The sequence below is a fragment of the Caenorhabditis remanei genome, chromosome IV (assembly GCF_010183535.1).
Source record: "Caenorhabditis remanei strain PX506 chromosome IV, whole genome shotgun sequence".
Taxonomy (NCBI): Eukaryota; Metazoa; Nematoda; class Chromadorea; order Rhabditida; family Rhabditidae; genus Caenorhabditis; species Caenorhabditis remanei.
The window spans coordinates 23,124,476-23,144,816 of record NC_071331.1 but is presented as its reverse complement, the minus strand read 5'-3'; the positions used below and the strand labels follow the sequence as shown (position 1 = coordinate 23,144,816).

Below are 20,341 nucleotides of genomic sequence, written 5' to 3'. Positions count from 1 at the left end.
GACTTTAACAGTTTTAACTTTTCACTGTTTCAAAATTCTCAGAAATAGTTTTAATTGTAATGCTGATTAATATTTCCGCATAACCGTTTTCATTAATTGCCAAAGTTAAAGAAAATAGGGTAAAAGACCTTATTTCGAGAGGATTTCGGCAGAGCGCAGTTGGAAAAGCTATTTATCTATTTTAATTCCTAGATTGTTTACAAACCACTAGGACCTCATACATCATATATAGTGCAAATCGTCTAGTTTTACGGCGGTTTACAGGATGAGAGAAAAATCGAAAAACTTTATTAGAAAGCTAGAGAACTGTAATCTAGAGGACCCCTTTTTAGTAGAGGGATTTTTTGTCAGCTTGCCAATTAGTCATTTTCGAAATAGTATATTTTTGAAGGACTTATCTAAAAAAAATGCATCTCATATTTCTTGGGTTGATTCAAACTTGAAGAAAAAAAATCTACTGTTTCGAAACACACTAATACTGCTATGAATGTTTACCTTTTTGTTAGTTTGCACCAGTGTTATTGGGAATTCCGACTTCCGACTTCCGACTTCCAGGTTTTTTTCACTTCCAACTTCCGACTTCCGACTTCCGTTTTCGGATGTTTACTTCCGACTTCCGTCATTCCATAATTGTGGAATTTCCGAAAAATATATTTTGCAGAAATACAAGGAAAAATGGTCTAAAAGGACAGAAAATAGGCTTTTCTAAAGAGACTACAATCCGGGTAGATTATAGTAATCGGTATGGCTAGACGGTTCAGTGGTAGATATTTATTCGGATGCAGAATATAAGTAATATAAGTCAGATACAGCTAAAGGGGTTACAGGTAAAGATAGTGGGGGAATATAGATCGACGAAGGGGATGGTGGTCTCCTTCTCCAGAAGAGGGTAAAGTAGAAGCGGCTGGTGTTCTCTTATATAGTGTTCCGCTTATCCAGTATTCTTGTTTGCCATCGTTTAATGCTTCGGCAGGTTGGCACGAGTCATTGTTCGCAGATTGTCGGTTGATTAACCACAGGTGCGCCATAGAAAGTGAATCGCGGCTAGTCTCTCTGGCAGTGACGATGATGACGTAACCGTTCTGATGATGAGTAATCGCGTGAAGTTCCTGGTCGCGATATTTTCTTCAGCCAAAAACTAATTTTTCACTGATTTTCGCGAATTTTATGAAAAATTTTTCGCAAAAAAATTGCGAAAAAATCTTCTTCCGACTTCCGACTTCCGACTTCCAACTTCCCACTTCCGGGCGGTTTTTCACTTCCGACTTCCGGCTTCCGACTTCCGGATTTGAAATTTTCACTTCCATGCAACTCTGGTACACAATCCATACAAAGCAAGAATTATTGATAAAAATTGTTTTAAAAGTTCAAAAGTTTAACTTTTGAAACAGAGGGATTTTTTGTCAGTTTGCCAATTAGACATTTTCGAAATAGTATATTTTTGAAGGACTTCTCTAAAAAAAAATGCATCTCATATTTCTTGGGTTGATTCAAACGTGAAGGAAAAAATCTACTGTTTCGAAACACACTAATACTGCTGTGAATGTTTACCTTTTTGTTAGTTTGCACGTTTCTGTCCATTCTTTCCCAATCGACTTTTAATTTACTGTTAACAATAGATCTGTTTATATCCTGAAAATGAAATTACTGCATGTTGATTCGAACGTTCTTGCAACAGCAACAAAACTATTCTAAAAAGGGCTCTGCGACAATTCGCAACTGTGACATTCCGCAACTACGACGTTTTGCAACCATTGAACTAGCAATAGTTTAATCTAGTTTTGTCAGAAAACGATTCAGACAACTTTTTCTTCTATTTAATTGTGTTGCGAAACGTCGTGGTTGCGAAGTGTCGCGGATCCCTAAAAAGTACTGTTTCAAAAAAAGATTGTTGTCAATATCAGATTTTTGAAATTAGTTAACTTTTTTTATTCGCATTTTCTAAATTATCAGAAACCTGTATATCTGAAATCGAAATAAATATTAGATTGAGAAAAAAATGCTGTTTCAAGAAAAACAGAAATTAAACCTGTTTCTGCTACTATTGGATGATTCGTATTTAAAACAATCTTTATTTTATCATAATAACGTAAATCCGATGACTTTTTTAATCTGACAGATAAAAATGTTATAAAAACTCTCTTACAGTTATATTTCGGAAGAATTGTTCTAGAACTATGATTTTTTGATCAGCAACTCACTTTTCCAAATTGCTGTTTCAAAATTTATGTTTAAACTTTCATTCGAAAAATTTTTGTTCAAGAGTATTTGGATAAAGCACGACACGCTTCTCACAACCGCGCTCTTCCGAAACCAATGAAAATTGTGTGCGTAATTGAGAGACTCAGAGAAAAATAGACATTTTTCAAGAGGGATTTCGGTGGAGCGCAGTTGTATTCGAAGTTTTTTAAATCATCTACTTCAACAGTTTCAACTACAGTACTCCAATAAAGTTGCAAACATTGAAACAGTGAATTTTTTCAACTTAAAAAAGAATTATCGAAATTTTCTTGATCTGATTTTTTCACGACTACACATTTATTGTGAAAAGTTACTGTAACATTCAAAAATTAGGTTGATAAAACAGTAAAGTTTTGAACTTACTGTAAGTTATTCGAGTGACTTTATTTGGAATTGTTAGCTAAAATTTAAGAAACAAAAAACGTTTAATTATGTAAAAAAATAATCACCAAATTGTTTTCTCTGGAATTTTCTAATTCCATAACTATTGGTCTTCGTTTGAAGTTTGTCTACTTCATATTTCTTTAATATAAAGTCTTTTTTTTAGTCAATGACTTGTCGGAAGGTCCAAACTTTGATCTCGTTTTTCTCGAATACCAGGAATCGAGGGCAAAAACTGAATATATACTTGGAATCAGCGTTTTCTCAGCTTTCCAATGGTATAGGTCACGTCCCATAACTCTACGGTCACCTGGAGGCCTTCCCTAGTCAGAATACATCAGAGACTTTTGGTTTGTTTTTTGAATACATTTGAAATTTTAAATAAAATTATCAAACAAAACCGATTAAACTGTCGTAACAAAACGACGCAAAAATTGTTCGGTTTTCAGAAATAAGAGAAACAGTAACATTTTTAGAAGAAAAAGTTACACAATTTTTTGTTTGGAATAAAATTAGTATTTCTAATTATTACAGTACCAGTCGGTTAACGCAGCCTAACGGCTGCTCAACCTCCTTTTCTACACCACCCGTGTTGAAAATTTGAAGAAATGAAATAATTTGAAGAATGAAAAAGTTCTATAATTATTTTCCCCGTGAACTCCTATTTCCCTATTTCGGAACCGAAAGCCACTGAATGGCTTGAAACCCGTGTTTTTTCACCTAGTGACCTAGTCGAGGCCTATTCTAACTAAAAAAATAGACGGGCATCAAGTGGTGAAAATTTCTGATCTTTTGGTCCAAGTTCGAAGAAAATCGGTTCAGTAGGAAGGGCGGTAGGATCGGCGACAGACAGACAAACATACAGCCGTTTGCGTTTGTTAATAGTAAAGATTACAGTAGTTTACTAATTGCTTTTTCACACTTCCCAACAAAACGACGGGAAATTTTTTTTTGGTTTTCGATAAGTTGTCTTTCTAATAAATACTTCTATCACTACCAGTTCGATGTATATCACTCTAAATGTCTCTGAACTTTTTAATGAATATTTTTTGAAACAGTAAGATATTTTACATTCTTTAAAAAAAATTCTAGCGCTATTGTAAGATTTGCTTAATTCATTTAAAAATTTGTCGTAGTACCTAGATCAAGAATTTGAAAATGCAAAAGTTAAGCGGTTTCCGATATCTCTAATCACAAAACCCAATATTATTCCATTCTTGATTGGAGTGTCGTAGTTTGATTTGATGGTAAAAAAAATTTTGAAACAAAAACTGGCGTTTTGTATTTAAATAGAGCTCCTACCAGTGTTACAACACATAGTGAAACTGAAATTATTTATTTATTTATTTTAAAACTTTTCCTGTTTCAAGTTTTCCGAAAAAGAAGAAAGTTTAAATAAGTTTCTAATCGAGTTATCTCTTCGTTCATCCATTTATTCTTATTCACTTTCAATAGTAGGGTTACTGTAGTTTCAATAATTCCGCTCTAATCATAGTTGTCAAGGCCCGGGCCGGCCCGGCAAGGTCCGGCAAGGCCCGAAGGCCCGGGCCGGGCCGGGCCGGGCCGGGCCGGTAGAAAATTTTCAAGGCCCGGCCCGGCCCGAAGGCCCGGCTTCAAAAAACGACCTTTTTTTTCCAATTTTTTTTTCCAATTTTTTTCAATTTTTCATCGGAAATGTGACCATTTTTGACTATTTTTCAGAATTTCTTCTAATTCTGACTGATAGTCGAAAATGTGACTTTTTCGCAAAAAAATTCAAAAAAATTCAAAAAATTTGAAAAAATTTGAAAATTTGACTTTCGCGCCAATTTGCCCGGGCCTTCGGGCCGGGCCTTAAGCCCGGCCCGGCCCGGGCCGGCCCGGGCCCTGATTTCGCCGACAAGGCCCGGCCCGGCCCGGCCCGGGCCGGGCCTTGACAACTATGGCTCTAATGATACTACTGTAGAAATGGTGTAAGATTTTATAGATAGAGGAACATTGAGCATGGCATTAGATGGAATTCTGATTAAAAAATGGTTGTGATATTTTTGAAACAGTAGTGTATTTTTCGTTTCTAAAAATCATTTTCGTTTGAAAATCTTTTCAATATCAGTGACAATTATAAATCATCATTATGCCGTCGAGAGTATTAATAAAAGACTCTAGAGCTACTGTATCACAACAAAAAAAGATTTATTTTTGAAATATTGGTGTTCAGCTTCCCTCAGCATAGTTGATAATAAAAAATGAAATAATAGAACAGTTTTAAAACTTTTTGAAACAGCAACTGTGTTCTAAAAAATCGTAAGACTTTTTACATTTACTTTTAATTAGACAACGTAAAACTACACAGGCATTTTACTAATAGCCTAAAAACTATAAAGTGCTCACTAGGGAAGGTCATTTACTCAGTCTGGAGTTATGGGACGTGACCTATATCACTTGAAAGTTGAGAAAATGCTGATTCCAAATTTATATCCAGTTTTTGCCCTTGATTCCTGATATTCAAGAAAAACAAGGTCAACGTTTGGAAAAATGACAAATTATTGCTTTTCTGACACGCGAAAAATGCTTGAAACTTTTTTGCGATTTTTGTCATTTTTCCAAACTTTGACTTTGTTTTTCTTGAATACCAGACCTCGAGGGCAAAAACTGAATATATATTTGGAATCATCGTTTTCTCAGCTTTCCAATGGTATAGGTCACGTCCCATAACTCCAGACCGAGTCCATGACCTTCCCTAGTAAGTGTTTTACACCCAAAATTCTATGAAACTCAACATTTTTATTAGTGTTCCGACAAGCGATCAGCAATGCTCGCCGAGCGCGAGAAATCTCGCATTTCTCGCTCTCGCATTACTCGCATTTTATATTTTATTCTGGCGTGAATGCGAGAATATTCTCGTTCTCGCAAATGCTCGCATTTTCTCGTTCTTTCATTTCTCGTTCTCGCAGATGATCGCATTTTTTAAATTCTCGCGTGAAGATCGCAAAAAATTGCGAGACCCGCGAGACTCGCATTTGAAAGTAGCATTTATTCTTACTAGGGAAGAATCCCGAGTCGAGATGGATTTATGGGTCGAGACAGATATCACTAGATCGGAAATTTTGCACTGATTTCGAATATGCATTCCAATTCATGAAATAAGTTATTCAGGGTTTTGTGAGTACCAAAATGGAAACTTTGAATTCACGTAAATTGTCCAAAAAACTAATTTAATTGGGTTGAGTTAAATCACAGTATTTTTCAAACGTCAGGGAACATTTTACAGACTATGAGTCGGGCACATAAAAGCTTGAATATCTCGATTTACCGAAAATCGTACTCAAAATGCATATCCATTTCGTGTAGAGGAAGACTTCTTGTATAATTATGTGAATTTTCTTACTTTAATATTGTATATTCGTGGTGCTATACCCAGTTTTATGCAAAGTCAGTTTTCCAATAGCGCCGAAGAAACCGGTTCAAGGTTTCATCACAATTTTCATCCTGACTTGTTCTTCAGGTAAATTGAAAATGTGTTCATTTAATTCTACGTACTCGCTTACATAAAAAAGTTGTCATTCTGTTCTAGCGTTCTGGGTCTCAAGACAACCCGCCAAACATTTCAATATCCTCCCCATGACACCCCAAGAAAAGGAAATAAATAACTCCGCCCCACGTTGCCTTTTTTTATGATTATTATTATTAAAAACAGAGGAAAACAGTGAAATGTACTGTAGTTCACGTATGATTGCGAGACTCGCGAGTCTCGCAATATTTTTTGCGATCATCACGCGAGCATTAGAAAATGCGATCACGTGCGAGAACGAGCATTTGCGAGGCGAGAAATATGCGAGCATTTGCGAGAATGAAAATATTCTCGCATTCACGCAAGAATAAAATATAAAATGCGAGTAATGCGAGAGCGAGAAACAGCGAGAATTGCGAGAATCGTCTCGCGAATCGGAACACTAATTTTTATCCTGTTTCAAAATGTTTATATAATTATTATCAGTTAGGCACTAATCGATTTACGTATTATCTTTCGAAAAGTCATATTCCTCTTATTGCCATTTTTTAAGTGAATTTTTTAATTTTTTAAGTGATGTGCTTAACTGTAGGCACATGGAACTCTGAATAATTCCAAAAATGGGTCGAAACTCATTAAACTTTATTAAATACTGTATATCTATAGAAAAATGATAACTCAGTGCGTTTACTACTGATCCAATTGTAATCGTGATTTTATTTCAGATTTTGTTGAAACAGAGCAAAAAATAAGTTTAGTCTGAAAAACTGAAACATTTTCTGTTTCGAATCATTCCGAAAACTTAATTGTTGTGTATCAATTTAATAATAGTGCATTTGAAAATAGGATTTGGAGACGATACACTACTCCTGTAACCTAGGTGATTGTTGGAAATTTTTGAAAATTTTATTTACTGTTTCAAAATTTTCTAAAAACAACCTTGGCTAGTGACGGATTGATGCATAACATTCACTCCTTCTTAAAAGATTCTTATGAAATTCTTCAATTACTTTTCAATGAAAATAGAAAATCATAGAAAAATGTAGAACATTTACAAAAAAAGATACTCTGCGTCTCTTACCGCCACTCTCGTTTTGCAGTGGGGCGGTTGTAATATAGATGGCGGACAAATCTCTATGGCTATAATAAGTATGGTATCATTTTTCCAAACTTTGACCTTGTTTTTCTTGAATACCAGGCCTCGAGGGCAAAAACTGAATATATATTTGGAATCAGCGTTTTCTCAGCTTTCCAATGATATACGTCACGTCCAGTAACTCCAGACTGACTCAATGACCTTTCCTAGTCAGTCATTCACGTCGTTTCGATAGTTGTTTTCTTCATTTCCGATAGTCAAATTACACTGTGTTTTTTAAATTTTGATATTTTGATTATCATTTTACGTCATTAATCGCGTGACGAAAAATGACTAACTAATGATTAGGAACTCTAGTAGAATCGATGAAACAAGTAATTTAGCACAGTTCTGATGAAACAAACATTTTGAAACAGTTAAGTTTCAGATTTGTCACTTTTCGTAAAATATATAATTTTTATTTTACTGTTTCAAAAATTCCAGTAAAACTTTTTCAAACAGTGTAACTTGATGATTGTATCAAAACGACTCAAAGTTTTCCTACAGTAATCGAAAAAATTAACATTTGTTGATGTGAAGCTGAAATAATTCCAACATTTTTGAAACAGAGAATTTTTGTAAATGTTTTGTCTTATTATGGGATTGGGAGATAAGAATTTTATAGAAGTATGTGTAATTTTTATTTAAATTTTGGTGATAATTGACACTGTATGAGTGCCAGATGTTTTTTCTTCAATCTTGTCACGAGCCGGGCCGATTTATTTCCAAAAATATCTAAATCTTGACTATTTTTCAGAATTCAATCAAAAGCTAGTTATGCATCAAGATTTTTCACGGACTCACTTTATGTACGGACTCACTGGATGTAGATTTAACCCATTCCAATTATATTTCCTATGAAACAGTGGAATTATTTCTGGAAGCTGGAAATATTTTTCACTGTTTCAATCTTCAATCTTGTTTACTTCGTTTTCAAAAAATGTATTAAAAAATTAGTTTCTTTGTAGCGAAAATTGATGCAAACAGAATTTCTAGCCTTCATGGTCGGGTAGGGATCAGAGTTGCATTGAAGTGAAAATTTCTAATCCGGAAGTTGGAAGTCGGAAGTGAAAAAACGCCCGGAAGTCGGAAGTCGGAATTAGATTTTTTCGCAAATATTCAAAAATTTCAAGAGAAAAGATCTAAAAATTGGCGGAAATCAGTGGAAACTTAGGTTTTGGATGAAAGCCAATTTTCTCTCCTTTTAGACCATTTTTTCAAGTGTTTATGCGAAATATACTTTTCGGAAATTCCACAGTTATGGAATGACGGAAGTCGGAAGTAAAATTCCTTATCCGGTAGTCGGAAGTCGGAAGTCGGAATTCCATGCAACTCTGCTAGTGATATGAATCCAAGAATAAATATAATTTCAAAACATTTTGAAACAGTACATATTTATTGTTCTGTTCTGTCTACAAAAGCAATATAAAATAAGAAATTGTTATAGTTATGGGTCTATTTTTCGATTAATTGAGTCTCATGAGTAACAATTTTTTTGTTGAAAAAATCACAAAATATCCTCATAGCTTTTATTTAAAGTCAAATTTTCAGACCTACTTCCAAGAGGATTTTATATTTTTTTTGAGGTAAAATTGTTTTAATAATGTTTCAAAATTTTTTTAAAAGATTTTTCAATAGATACTCAGCAATTCAGATATAATTTTTGTCAACTTATCTATTTTTTTTCCAACTCAATTCAACAAATTGTTCTACTTCATTTTCATCCTCTACTTACCACTCTCTAATTTTCTTTTCAATTTGGAAAATGGTGTGAAAAACAAGATGCTTTGTCCCTGCCAGACGAGTAAATTATACTGCAAATTAATTTTCTATGCATCAAATTTTTTTTTGGAAAAAAACATAGTTAGAAGCCACTAGTAACTCAATATATATTTTTCAAATAAGAAAAAACACTTAATTTTTTTCGTTTTAAATCTTTTTTTGGTTTATCGATGCTATTTGTGTTTCAGTATGTTTAGATGTCCAATTATTAACTTTTTTTTTCGATTTTTGGTTTATATCATTAAAAAAAGCTTTGTAAAACTCTAGTAAAGTTCTGTTCTGAAACAGTAAAAATATAATAAACGATAGCCACAAAAACTTGTTCATAATTTTTTTCTCCAAATTAGCCAGTTTCTTATCAAAGCCGTATTTAGAAGAGGCTATAAAATTCAAAATGCACTAAAGATCCTTTTCATTTAGAGTAGAGCAAAACTTTAGCATTTGCAATTGGAGGATTGGAAAATTAGCTATATAATAAAATTAATGAATTTAATTTGAAACAGCACAAAAAATTTTTGTCGATGTGTTAGCTACAATTAGTATTTCGAAAAAAGTTTCATGTTTTTTCAAATAATTCTGAAACAGTAAATGATTTTGAAAACAATTTTCTATCCAAATTCCTGCTCGAGATAGTCTTTTAGCACGCTTCTTACAACCGCGCTCTACCGAATCCCAAAAACATTGTGTGCGAAATTGAGAGACTCAGAGAAAAAAAATAGAGAATTTTGGTAGAGCGCAGTTGTAAGAACTGTGCAGAGCTAGTACAAACTAAACATTTCTTTTAAAAAGAAGAGAATAGTATAATTTTTGAAAAAATTGGATATATAGTTAATGAAACAGGAACAATTTTAAAAACATCACATTTTTCAAAGTTTTAACGTTCTCATATTGCGTATTGACTAACGATGAGCACTTAATAAATGGATTTTCTAAAAATTAGGTAGCATTAAGTTAATAATGAGACCGAATGTTCTAATAGTCTCAAAAACTATCATTTCAAACTTTTTGTTTGCTGTTTCTAAATTTTCTGATAACTGTTCACTGTATCAGAGCAACTCAGTACCACTAACAAAATTTACGAATCTCGATAATTTGATATTACACAAAATTGTTGTATAAGTAGAGAGCATCTCATTTGAAACAAGTAAAACATTTAAAAACAAACTTTGATATAGCGTTTTTTTTAATTTAATATAATTTTTTAAGGAGCACATTGAAAATACATGTTAACCGGTTAGTCTTCGAAATCGTGTATTTTATGCTAAAAAGACAATAGCACACGTCTCTCAAAGTCTGTATACACCCCAATCACGCCAACGAAATGGTTGACGCATAAACGGTGACTGGGTTTTTCATCATGTCAATTTACCTCTTGCTTGAATATTTTAATAGTTTTTGCCTAGTTTATTTCAGAAATTTTGCACTGTTTTATTGTCGTTTTACAACTGTAAGCTGTGTTGTCAGATGCGAAATATGAAATGTGCAGGAATTTTATTAACAGATTTTCATGGCAAACTTTCTAGCATCTTCGTGACCACTGCTTGGGCGTCACCATCTGTCATTGTAGAAGCGGGAATACTGTCAGTTAGTCCGGGGATTGAAGTGGCACCTGAAAGTTTAGCAAAGTAGAAAAAAATGAGCAGATAAGTACCTCCGATAAGCACACCGACTACTGTAGTGAAGGAATTGTAAGTTGTTTTGATAGTGGTTCCATCAAACTCAGATTCCGGTCTGGAATAAAAAAAATCATACTTGCAAACCGGGTCTTCAAACTCAATATTATTAGCTGAAAAATATACCAAAATGTAGATCTCAACGAGTTCTATCTCTGTGACTCACTACGTTCCGGAAATGGCTTTTTTTAGCCATTTTGGCGTTTTTGGCACTTTTTCCCGGCCCGCGGCACATTAACGAATAGCCATCCGGCCCGTAATAGGTCACAGACATAGCTCTCGGGGAGATCTACAGTTTGGTATATTTTTCAGCTCACAAAACTCAGTTTGAAGCGAGTTATAAGCCGGCCCAGTTTGCAAGTATGCTGAAAAGTGCTTAAAGATAGACAAGATATGAATTTGTTGCAAAAAAATTTCAAAAAGATCGAAAATATTCTCAAACTCACGCCGCAGAGAAGAATATCAAGCATGTCTGATCGTTTGTAGGACGTATTCAAGTTGCAGTAGTCAATGTGGAATCAACACTAAAATTTCAATTTCAAAAAAAAGCTTTTTTGCTTTGCACCTACTCCTTCAAGTCCAAGTCAATTTCGTCATCCGTTGAGTCTATTGGAAATGATATAAATTTGATATCATCGTAACTGAGCGTAGTATAGTCATCGTGATCAGCCAATTCTCCGTTATATCCAAAATTGTCTATATATCCCGAAAAATCGGATGCATTGTTGAGGCTGGCTGCAACTAGTTTAGCAAAATTGAAATACTGAAAATGAATAGTTTTTGTGTTATATTGTTTTATCAACGAACTGATCTGTAAGTATTGATAGCAGCTTTATCTTGAATTCCGGCTGACTGGAAGTCTACCATGAAGAGACAGGTGACACTTGGCTCTGAAAGTAGAGTGTCTAAATCTTAGAGCCGCCGCATAACTTGCTTAAAACTCGATATTATGAGCTGAAAAGTATACCAAAATAAAGCACTCGGCGTGTTCTATGACCCACTAGCCTACTAGGAACCGGATGGCAACGAGATAATGCGCCGCGGGCCGGGCCAGAACACTTTTTTGGTGAATTTCGGGTTTTTGGGAACCTCTTTCCGTCCCGCGGCACATTAAGGGCCACAGACATAGAACTTATTGAGATCAGAGAAACATAGAACTTATTGAGATCGAAAAAAGCAAAATTTATCACAAATTTAACCATTTTAAAGGCTTTTTACAACAAAATAAGAATAAAATCTTTTTCTTAAAGATGACATTTTATTCCGCCTTCCGCCTTTTGGCACTTTTTTCATTCCGCTTTCCGCTTTCCGCCTTCCGCCTTCCGTCATTTCAAAAAGCGCATTCCGCTCAACTCTGATCAAGATCTACATTTTGGTATACTTTTCAGCTCATAATATCGAGCTTGAAGCGAGTTTTAGTTTTGTGTAGTTTTCAATTTCTGATTAATTTTACTGCGTTCAATTCTACTACTCGAAATACAATATACCGTACTTGTTGGTTCCGTTGTTGGTTGCTCTGTCTTTAGCGTTGTGTAAACTAAAATTGTTTATTGGCACTGTGTTATATTTTCAAAGATAAAAACTTACATCCAGTAGTGGAAGGATCGTAACTGCACACAAAATCCAGTAAGACACACTCGGTCTCAGTCTGCCATTGTGAGTTATCAGTGCTTTCAACCACATAACGACCATCTTGAGGAGCATCTGGAAATGAGGGAGCGAAATGAAATAGGTAAGATATATCAGAGAGCCCATTGCACATTGCTAACTAACTTGGATTAAAGTTTGACCAGCGCAGTGGTGTCCCGTCATCCCATACATAGGAAGAATTAGCAGATGAGCGTGTCAAACCTATCCAGAATTTTGCATTTGCAGTTGTGGAACGTGTTCGGAAGATAGCTGAAAATAATAACCTACAAGAGTTTTCCATCTTAACTTACTGGCAAGAAAACTGCTCTGCGTGGTATCGTGAATCACTGCCAAGTATTTATTTTGTGAGTGACAATAATTTCGAGCATCTTGAAAGTTCAGCTGAAACCGCGGGAATGAGTAGCATCTGGTCATAAAGTTAGGTGACAAAACTGAAAAAGGATAACTCACAAGTCACCATTAGAACTGTCTTCTGCGTTGTTGCATTGTTCGTTGACATAACTCAACAGGAATAACATTTATACTTGCAAACCGGGTCTCCGGGTATCTCGCTCAAAACGCAATATTATGAGCCGAAAAATATACCAAAATGTTGATCTCAGCGAGAGCTATGTCTGTGACCTACTTTGAACTTAGTTAATTTTGAGCCCGCCGCGGAAATGGCTTTTTTTGGCGATGTTTGCGTTTTGGGCACTTTAAGTCATCCGCCCCATATTATATCACAGTCATAAAAGTCACAGAGATCTACATATTTTTCAGCTCATAAAAATCAGTTTTGAGCGAGGCCGGTTTGCAAGTATATACCTTGTGATAGTTGATCCAGGGGTTCCAGCTGAAATTTAAAATGATAGAGCACAATAGTTTAACAGAATTTCGACTCACGTGTAACCTTTCTTGGATCATAGCTACAAACAAAGAATAATGCTTGCTCCCCTTTCAAAGTACGCCATTTTCCATTCACTACACTCTCAGCGACAGTCAGGTTGTCTTTCGGAAAATCTGAATATCTAGATTGAAACTTAATTTATTCAACAAATTAATAGCTCACTCGAATCAAAGTTACTCCACGACATTGTAGTTCCGTCATCCCATTGGAACCTGGAATTAAGAGATGGACGGCTCAAACCAATCCAAAACAACGCTTCGTTAGAGCCGGTTTCCGTACGGACTATGGCTAAAGATTTGCAATAATTAAAATTAATTAGGCTTCTAGAATTTTCTATTACAAGCCAAAAAGTTTGCCTGGAGAGTAGTATGAATCACTGCAAGGTTTGTGTTTAGTCCGTAGCAGTAACTTTGAGCATTTTGGAAAGGGAGTTGTTGGTTGGAGATGATATAGCATCTGGAATCCAATTAGAAACAATTTTAAATTGAAAACTCACAAATCTCCAATATATCTATCATCTGTGCCGCTGCATTGTCCTTCTACCGAGTAGATCAAGAAAGTAGAAAAAATGAGGGTCGCGATCAACATCTGAAAATGTATTGACTATGGTTATCAATTAATGCGTGACGTGTTTAAAAATGTCAGTGATAACGGAAGACAAATTACAAGTTAGAAAAAGTTTATGTAGAAAATTAATTTGCAGTTTGAATTTTTGATAGTAGGAAAATAATGAATAAAAATAATAAACTCTCAGAAAAAAAAGAAAAATGGGGAAATTAAACAGAATAACAAATGAAAATTTATCAGTCTTCCCTCTCCTTATGACTCGATTTTATGAGCCGCTTATTGATGTTAATGATCTTATGATACCTGGTTATTCTTGTTAGCAAAACATGTGGAGGTGACGCCTTTCAGAGACGTTAACTTGTTTTATTATTATCTCGACACGCTTTTTGCAATAGAATTGAAAATATTGTGACTTTTTACAAATGATAGCTACCCATCATAAGTTCCTAATAACTCCATTACAAATTTCTAATTTTACTACCATTAATTTCATACAGTAACCTGGTTGTATTAGTTTACCTACAGTAATATACGAAAAGAAAAATATTACTGTAGTAGCTATTTACAAAGTACAGAACAATTTGAAACAATCTTTTACTCTTATAAACATGAATCAATCGATATGTATTAAAAGCAATTTTGAATAGGAAGACATGGAAGATTATAATAGATCTTGAAACAGAGAAAAATAAATACATTTAAAAAAATCTTACTGTTTCAAATTTTTCATTTTTGGTTGCTTGGTTTGTGTACAGTAATGGTGTTTACGTAGCAATCGACCGGGACTGTCAAAAGAGTTACTGTTACCCAGAAAAGTCTTATAATTAAGTATCATGATTCAAATAATAACAGAATGAACAACGGAAAATATTTTGAGTGTGATATTAGCACGACACATGTCTCGAGGGCAAAAACTGAATATATTTGGAATCAGCGTTTTGTCAACTTTCAAATGACATATGTCACGACCCATAACTCCAGACCGAGTCCATGACCTTCTCTAGTTAGTCTGTACGCAACACACCCCAAACACCATAGTTGTCCGGAATCCGGATTCCAGAAATTCCGGATTCCGGAATTCCGGGTTTTTTTGACATTCCGGTTCCGGTTCCGGATTCCGGAAAATAAAAATTTTAATTCCGATTCCGGATTCCGGATTCGGGTTTTTGAATTTTTTTTCCGGTATCCTGAAGTTTAAATTTTAAAATTTTTTTGAGTTTTAAAGACAAATGCATTACTTCTTTTTCAGTTTTGAACCTCAAAAGTAGTTTTAAACTTTATATATCATTAAAAACACTCGAAAAAATGACTTGGCCTTGCAAATTTATCGAATCATTCCGGATTCCGAGAAATTCCGGAATTCCGGGTTTTTTTGTCATTCCGGTTCCGGATTCCGGATTCCGGATTTCGAAAATTTGATTCCGGTTCCGGATTCCGTATTCCGGAAAATCTAAAATCTCATTCCGGTTCCGGATTCCGGATTCCGGAAACTGAAAAATCGCATTCCGTACAACTCTGCCAAACACGCGAACAAAATGGTTGACGCATAAGCGGTCACTGAGTTTCTCATCTTTACCTTTTTTATGGATATTTAACCTGGTGTTGCAGTTTTTTCCTAACTTATTCAGACATTTAGTGCTGGTTATTACCACTAAATCCGTTTTATTGTCGTTTTACATCTATGTCAAAAGAAGTTTTGGCATAATTTGTATTGTTTTATCTTGATATTCATTATTTATCTCGCACTATTTGTGTCTTCCTCGTGATTTTACCGCTAGTACTTACTGTACATTCTCTCTCAATCTGTAGAACCTGCCTTAAAGGCGTATTGTGGTCTGTTGTGATGTTTTCATATTTTAATGTATGAGTTTCGGTGAGTTCATTTTCATAGTTCATTTTCATAGTTATTTTGTTGTATTTCTTCAATAATTTCGATAGAAAACGGCAAATATTGATAGAAAAACACTAAAAACTGTCGAAAATGACGCCACAAATAGCAGAATACTGAAAAAACCAACGGAAAGTTTGGTCAGCGAGAATGTTCTAGAAATTTCACTTCGGCAAAGTTGTTTTTTCAGTATTCTGCTATTTCTGGCGTTATTTTCGATAGTTTTTAGTGTTTTTCTTTATCAATATTTGCGGTATTCTATAGAATTTATTGAAGAAATAAAACAAAAATAATCGAAAATACCGTCAAAATTTGAAAAATCAACGAATTTCTAGTAAAATTTCTAGGCCACGGCCACCAATTTTCTTCGGCCTTCTCAATGACCAAACTTTCCGGCGCTCGCTCTCAGCGGGTTGTGGACCGAATTAAAAAATTCTGGAACTATGAAAATGAACTCGCCGAAACTCATACATTATGATATGAAAACATCACAACAGACCACAATACGCCTTTTACTACAATACTGAGAAAATTTGAAAATTGACAACTTTAGATGAAACTTGAAACAGTAACTTCTTGACTTTAATTTGCTTGGAAAAAAACGTCACCTTTAATGTTTTGGTGAAAAACGGATCAGCAACTGCAATATTTATAAAACCGAATTTTAAAACTTTCAAGAATTAAATCTAAATGTGAGTTTATACTGAAAAATATTAACAAAGACGTTTCTTCATCGCCAATTTCTTTGCTTTAGGTACGTGCATTAGGAAAAGTTCTCATACTTTTTTCATTTGTGAAAATTCAAAAATTGAAGTTAGGTATCATACGTACTGAGATATTTTAAGACAAATAAATACTAATAATTTGTTTAAAAATCAGTTTTCAAAATTGAGATCCAATAAGAAACTAAAGCGCTAATAACTTTTTTCAATACAACAAAAAATCGTGAAACTGTAAATTTTTGAAATGTCCAGTAATATAGATTCAAGTGGTGAAAAAGTGAGAAAATATGTACTTTACAAGGCAATTTTTACTTTTCCCGCCGTTACTGTAACTGTACCGGAAAAATTAAAGTAGTAAAGTACTCTATTCTAAAACAATTAAAATTTCTTTAATCCAACATTACTAACCAGTTTCTTGAAACAGTAAGTTTACCAGAAAGAAATATTTTATAGGATCTTCATTTTGGTTTCTTTTTGTTTTGAAACAATTGAAAACAATTATTTTAGTGACTTTCAAGCAAAAACTGCCGAAAAATAGTTAAAAGTTTTCTAAATCTGATAATTCCCTATTCTTCAACATCAGGGTTAGGCGGAATTCCGCCCAGATGATATCAGCATGAAAAATGTGATCGCCTACTCGAATTTCCTGATATTTTTCGATGTTTTTTTCGGAAAAATGGAATTTAACACAAATATAACCATTTCAGAGGATTTTTACAACAAAATAAGACCAAAATCGTACTTCCGCATTCCGCCATTTCAAAAATCGCATTCAGATCAAGTTTCATGAATTTACTACAGTTTCCTTCTGTCCTAATTTTTGTGTTTGCCTTGAAACAGTAATTTTTGGTAATCGAAATTGGATAAATAGAATTTACAATCGTAGTATCGATAAATTGGGTATCCGTTGGTAACAGCACTTATCTCTAGGACTACTGTAGCCTCTATAACTTTACAGACACTATAGAAACTTATCCGTCAGAGATTGCTATGGACATCTCAAAAAATTGGGACTAAATAATTTTGAAAATTGTTGAAACAGCAAAATTTGTTTAATTTATCAAGAAAAAAAATGTTACATCATGTGACAGGTCTGAAACGAATGATTCAGTATTATAAAATATCGACCCTAATATTTAATTAATGTATTTCTACAGTAGAAATAATAATACTAAAATTCGCGGTATTGATTGGTTACAGTAATCAATAAACACTTACATAGATTTATTTTTCGGGAATGTTGAAACAGTAGGTTTTTTAAATATGTTTTATTAGCACTGCACGTTTCTCACAACCGCGCTCTACCGAAACCAAAGAGAATTGTGTGCAAAATCGATTCAAGGGCATTTCGGTGGAGCGCAGTTGTAAGAACTCTGTCGAGCAAATATCAACAAATGAATGTAACACGGTCTCATCAATGCTAAATATATTTTTCATCATTTTGAAACAGAGAGAATTTTAGATTTAATATTTGTCGTTAGTAGTCGAATTGTTTGAAACACGTTACATATTTATATAACTTCTGTGACTATTCTAAATTTCTACATGGAATTACTGTACACAAACCGAGCAACCAAAACTTAAAACTTTGAAACAGTGATAATTTTATTTTTATGCACTTTTTTCTCTGTCTTAAGATTTATTATAATCTTCCAAGTCTGTCAATCATAAAAAATGTTTACCGTTTCAATAGGGCTGTTAAAACAGGCGTTTTCGGGCGGCAACGCCGGTTTCATTTCCGTCGATTGTCGCACACGCCGAAAATAAAACCGGCGATTGCGGCAAACACCGGAAATGAAACCGGCGATTGTCACACACGCCGGAAATGAAACCGGCGATTGCCGCCGCTTTCAAATAAAAACCGGCGAATGACGCCGGTTTTTCAGCATTTTTATTCATTTCCAGTATATTTTCTACGAAAAAAACAGGCGTTTGACGCCGTTTTTTGAAATGAAAACCGGCGAATAACGCCGGTTCAGAAATGAAACCGGCGTTTGACGCCGGTTTGGAAATGAAACCGGCGATGGAAGCAAGTTTCGGAAATGAAATTGCTTTTTAGGCAATTAACGTGAAAATAAGCGGCGCCTGCTTGCCGGTGATTGCCGCAACTAACAGCCCTACGTTTCAATAGTTTTTCAAACAATATCGAATTTGAAGGTGAATGATGTGAATTGAAAATGAGTGTGTGAAGAGTTTTCCCACGCGTATTTTTGCCCCCGTGTAGTCCTCTCGGACAACATTATTTCTTTTTATTTCTCGATTCCTCGTTTTCTTCAGACTTGTCACGGGCCGGGCCAAAATCAGGAAAAATCTCGGCCCGGCCCGGCCCGCTCGGCCCGTTTTGAAACATTTTTTCAAAACATTTTTTGTTTTTCAACTTTTTTTGGAAATTTTTGGAAATTTTTTGAACTTTTTTGAACTTTTTTGAAAAAAGTATAGTTTTCGAATGAACATCTAAAATTGAATCAAAATGTGAATATGTATGATAATTTAAGCATTTTTACTCTTTTTTTTCGAAAAATTTCAAAAAAAAATTGGTAAAAATGGGTACCCATTTTTGAATCCGGGCCGACCGGGCCGGGCCGGGCCAAGAGAAATTTCGGCCCGGCCCGATTTTTGACAAGTCTGGTTTTCTTGCTAGAATTTTCTGAAGTATCAGAATCTGAAATAAAAAAATATGACTTCAGTCCTCCTTTAAGACGTTTATCATCAGTTTATGATCGTCTATATAACAGTGCAAGCTTGTTTCAAATTGTTCTGTATTTAGTAGTCACAGTAATATTTTTCTGTAAATTACTGTAGGTAAACTAATATAACCAGGTTACTGTATGAAATTATTGGTAGTTACTGTAGAATCGAAATTTTTAATGGAGATACCGTAAATACTGTATTATAACGGCACCTGTAATAGAACGGCACCCCATCTCTACTCAGAATCCATAAAAATGTTTATCAGAGGGTTTTTTCTCGGTTCTGATTAGAAGCAACGTGTTTGGTCACTTCTAGATCAGCAAATAGAAAGTCCAAAAAAGTTTTTTCGTTCAATTTTAATGAGTTTCTGAAACCACACAATTTCTCTCAGAGGCAGTTGAAAGATATAACGGCATGCCGTTATAATACAGTATTTACGGTATTTGGAACGTATGATGGAAAGCTATCATTTGTAAAAAGTCACAATATGTACTTGTCTGTTTATTTTGAAACAGTTTAAAATTTTTGAGATTTTTAAAAACATTTCATCTTAAAACCGTTAAAATGAATTTTTGGTTTAATTGAATTGTTAAAAGTACTTCACATTCTGATTTGATTTCAATTTAGTCTTAAAAGATACGGGATGAACTAATCTCGTTGTCTATCTGAATTGTAACAAGATTTTAGAAAAATTTAGAAACCGTGAAATATTTTTTTGAAAACCCTTTGAATATGTTCACCGTTTCAATAGCTTTTTAAGCATAACCAATTTTGAAAGTGATTGCTGTTCCTTTAGGTGATTCTAGCATACATATATGTTTCACATTTTCGCAAGCTATCGCTTCAAGTGACTACTTGATACATCACACAACAAAAATAACTGTTTTAGAACTTTATTAACTATTCACAAATAATACAGGCAACAATTGATTTTTAATGTTCAGTTCCAAAAACAATTTTTATAGACATTGAAATATAAAATAGACGAAATAAGTACATTCGGTTGTGAAACGTTTAGTAAGTATTCATTTCGTGGAAATGTTGAAACAACAAGTTTTTCAAATATGTTGTTGGAATGACAAGGTTCCTTTTTAGAAAATGGTATTTCAGCTAGTCGTCAGGATACCAATGAAACACGACATTTTGAAACAGTGTCTTACAATTAGTTCAGAGAAAGAGTAGCACATTCAACATTTTAGATCTAATATTTTAAGTTGGTGGAATTAATTGGAACG

The 20,341-nt window shown here is 34.2% G+C and overlaps 2 protein-coding genes across 2 annotated transcripts; both read right to left on the bottom strand.

Moving 5' to 3' along the window:
• Positions 1-10,534: 10,534 nt before the first annotated feature.
• On the bottom strand, positions 10,535-12,870 carry GCK72_015927 (uncharacterized protein; the record flags this gene model as incomplete). Its single annotated transcript, XM_053731215.1, has 8 exons — positions 10,535-10,638; positions 10,681-10,760; positions 11,272-11,465; positions 11,510-11,592; positions 12,195-12,239; positions 12,290-12,406; positions 12,643-12,758; positions 12,803-12,870. The coding sequence occupies 8 exons, from the start codon at positions 12,868-12,870 to the stop codon at positions 10,535-10,537; spliced, it is 807 nt and encodes a 268-aa protein (XP_053585987.1).
• A 237-nt stretch (positions 12,871-13,107) lies between these two features.
• On the bottom strand, positions 13,108-13,826 carry GCK72_015926 (uncharacterized protein; the record flags this gene model as incomplete). Its single annotated transcript, XM_053731214.1, has 4 exons — positions 13,108-13,184; positions 13,235-13,351; positions 13,401-13,450; positions 13,735-13,826. The coding sequence occupies 4 exons, from the start codon at positions 13,824-13,826 to the stop codon at positions 13,108-13,110; spliced, it is 336 nt and encodes a 111-aa protein (XP_053585986.1).
• Positions 13,827-20,341: the final 6,515 nt, after the last annotated feature.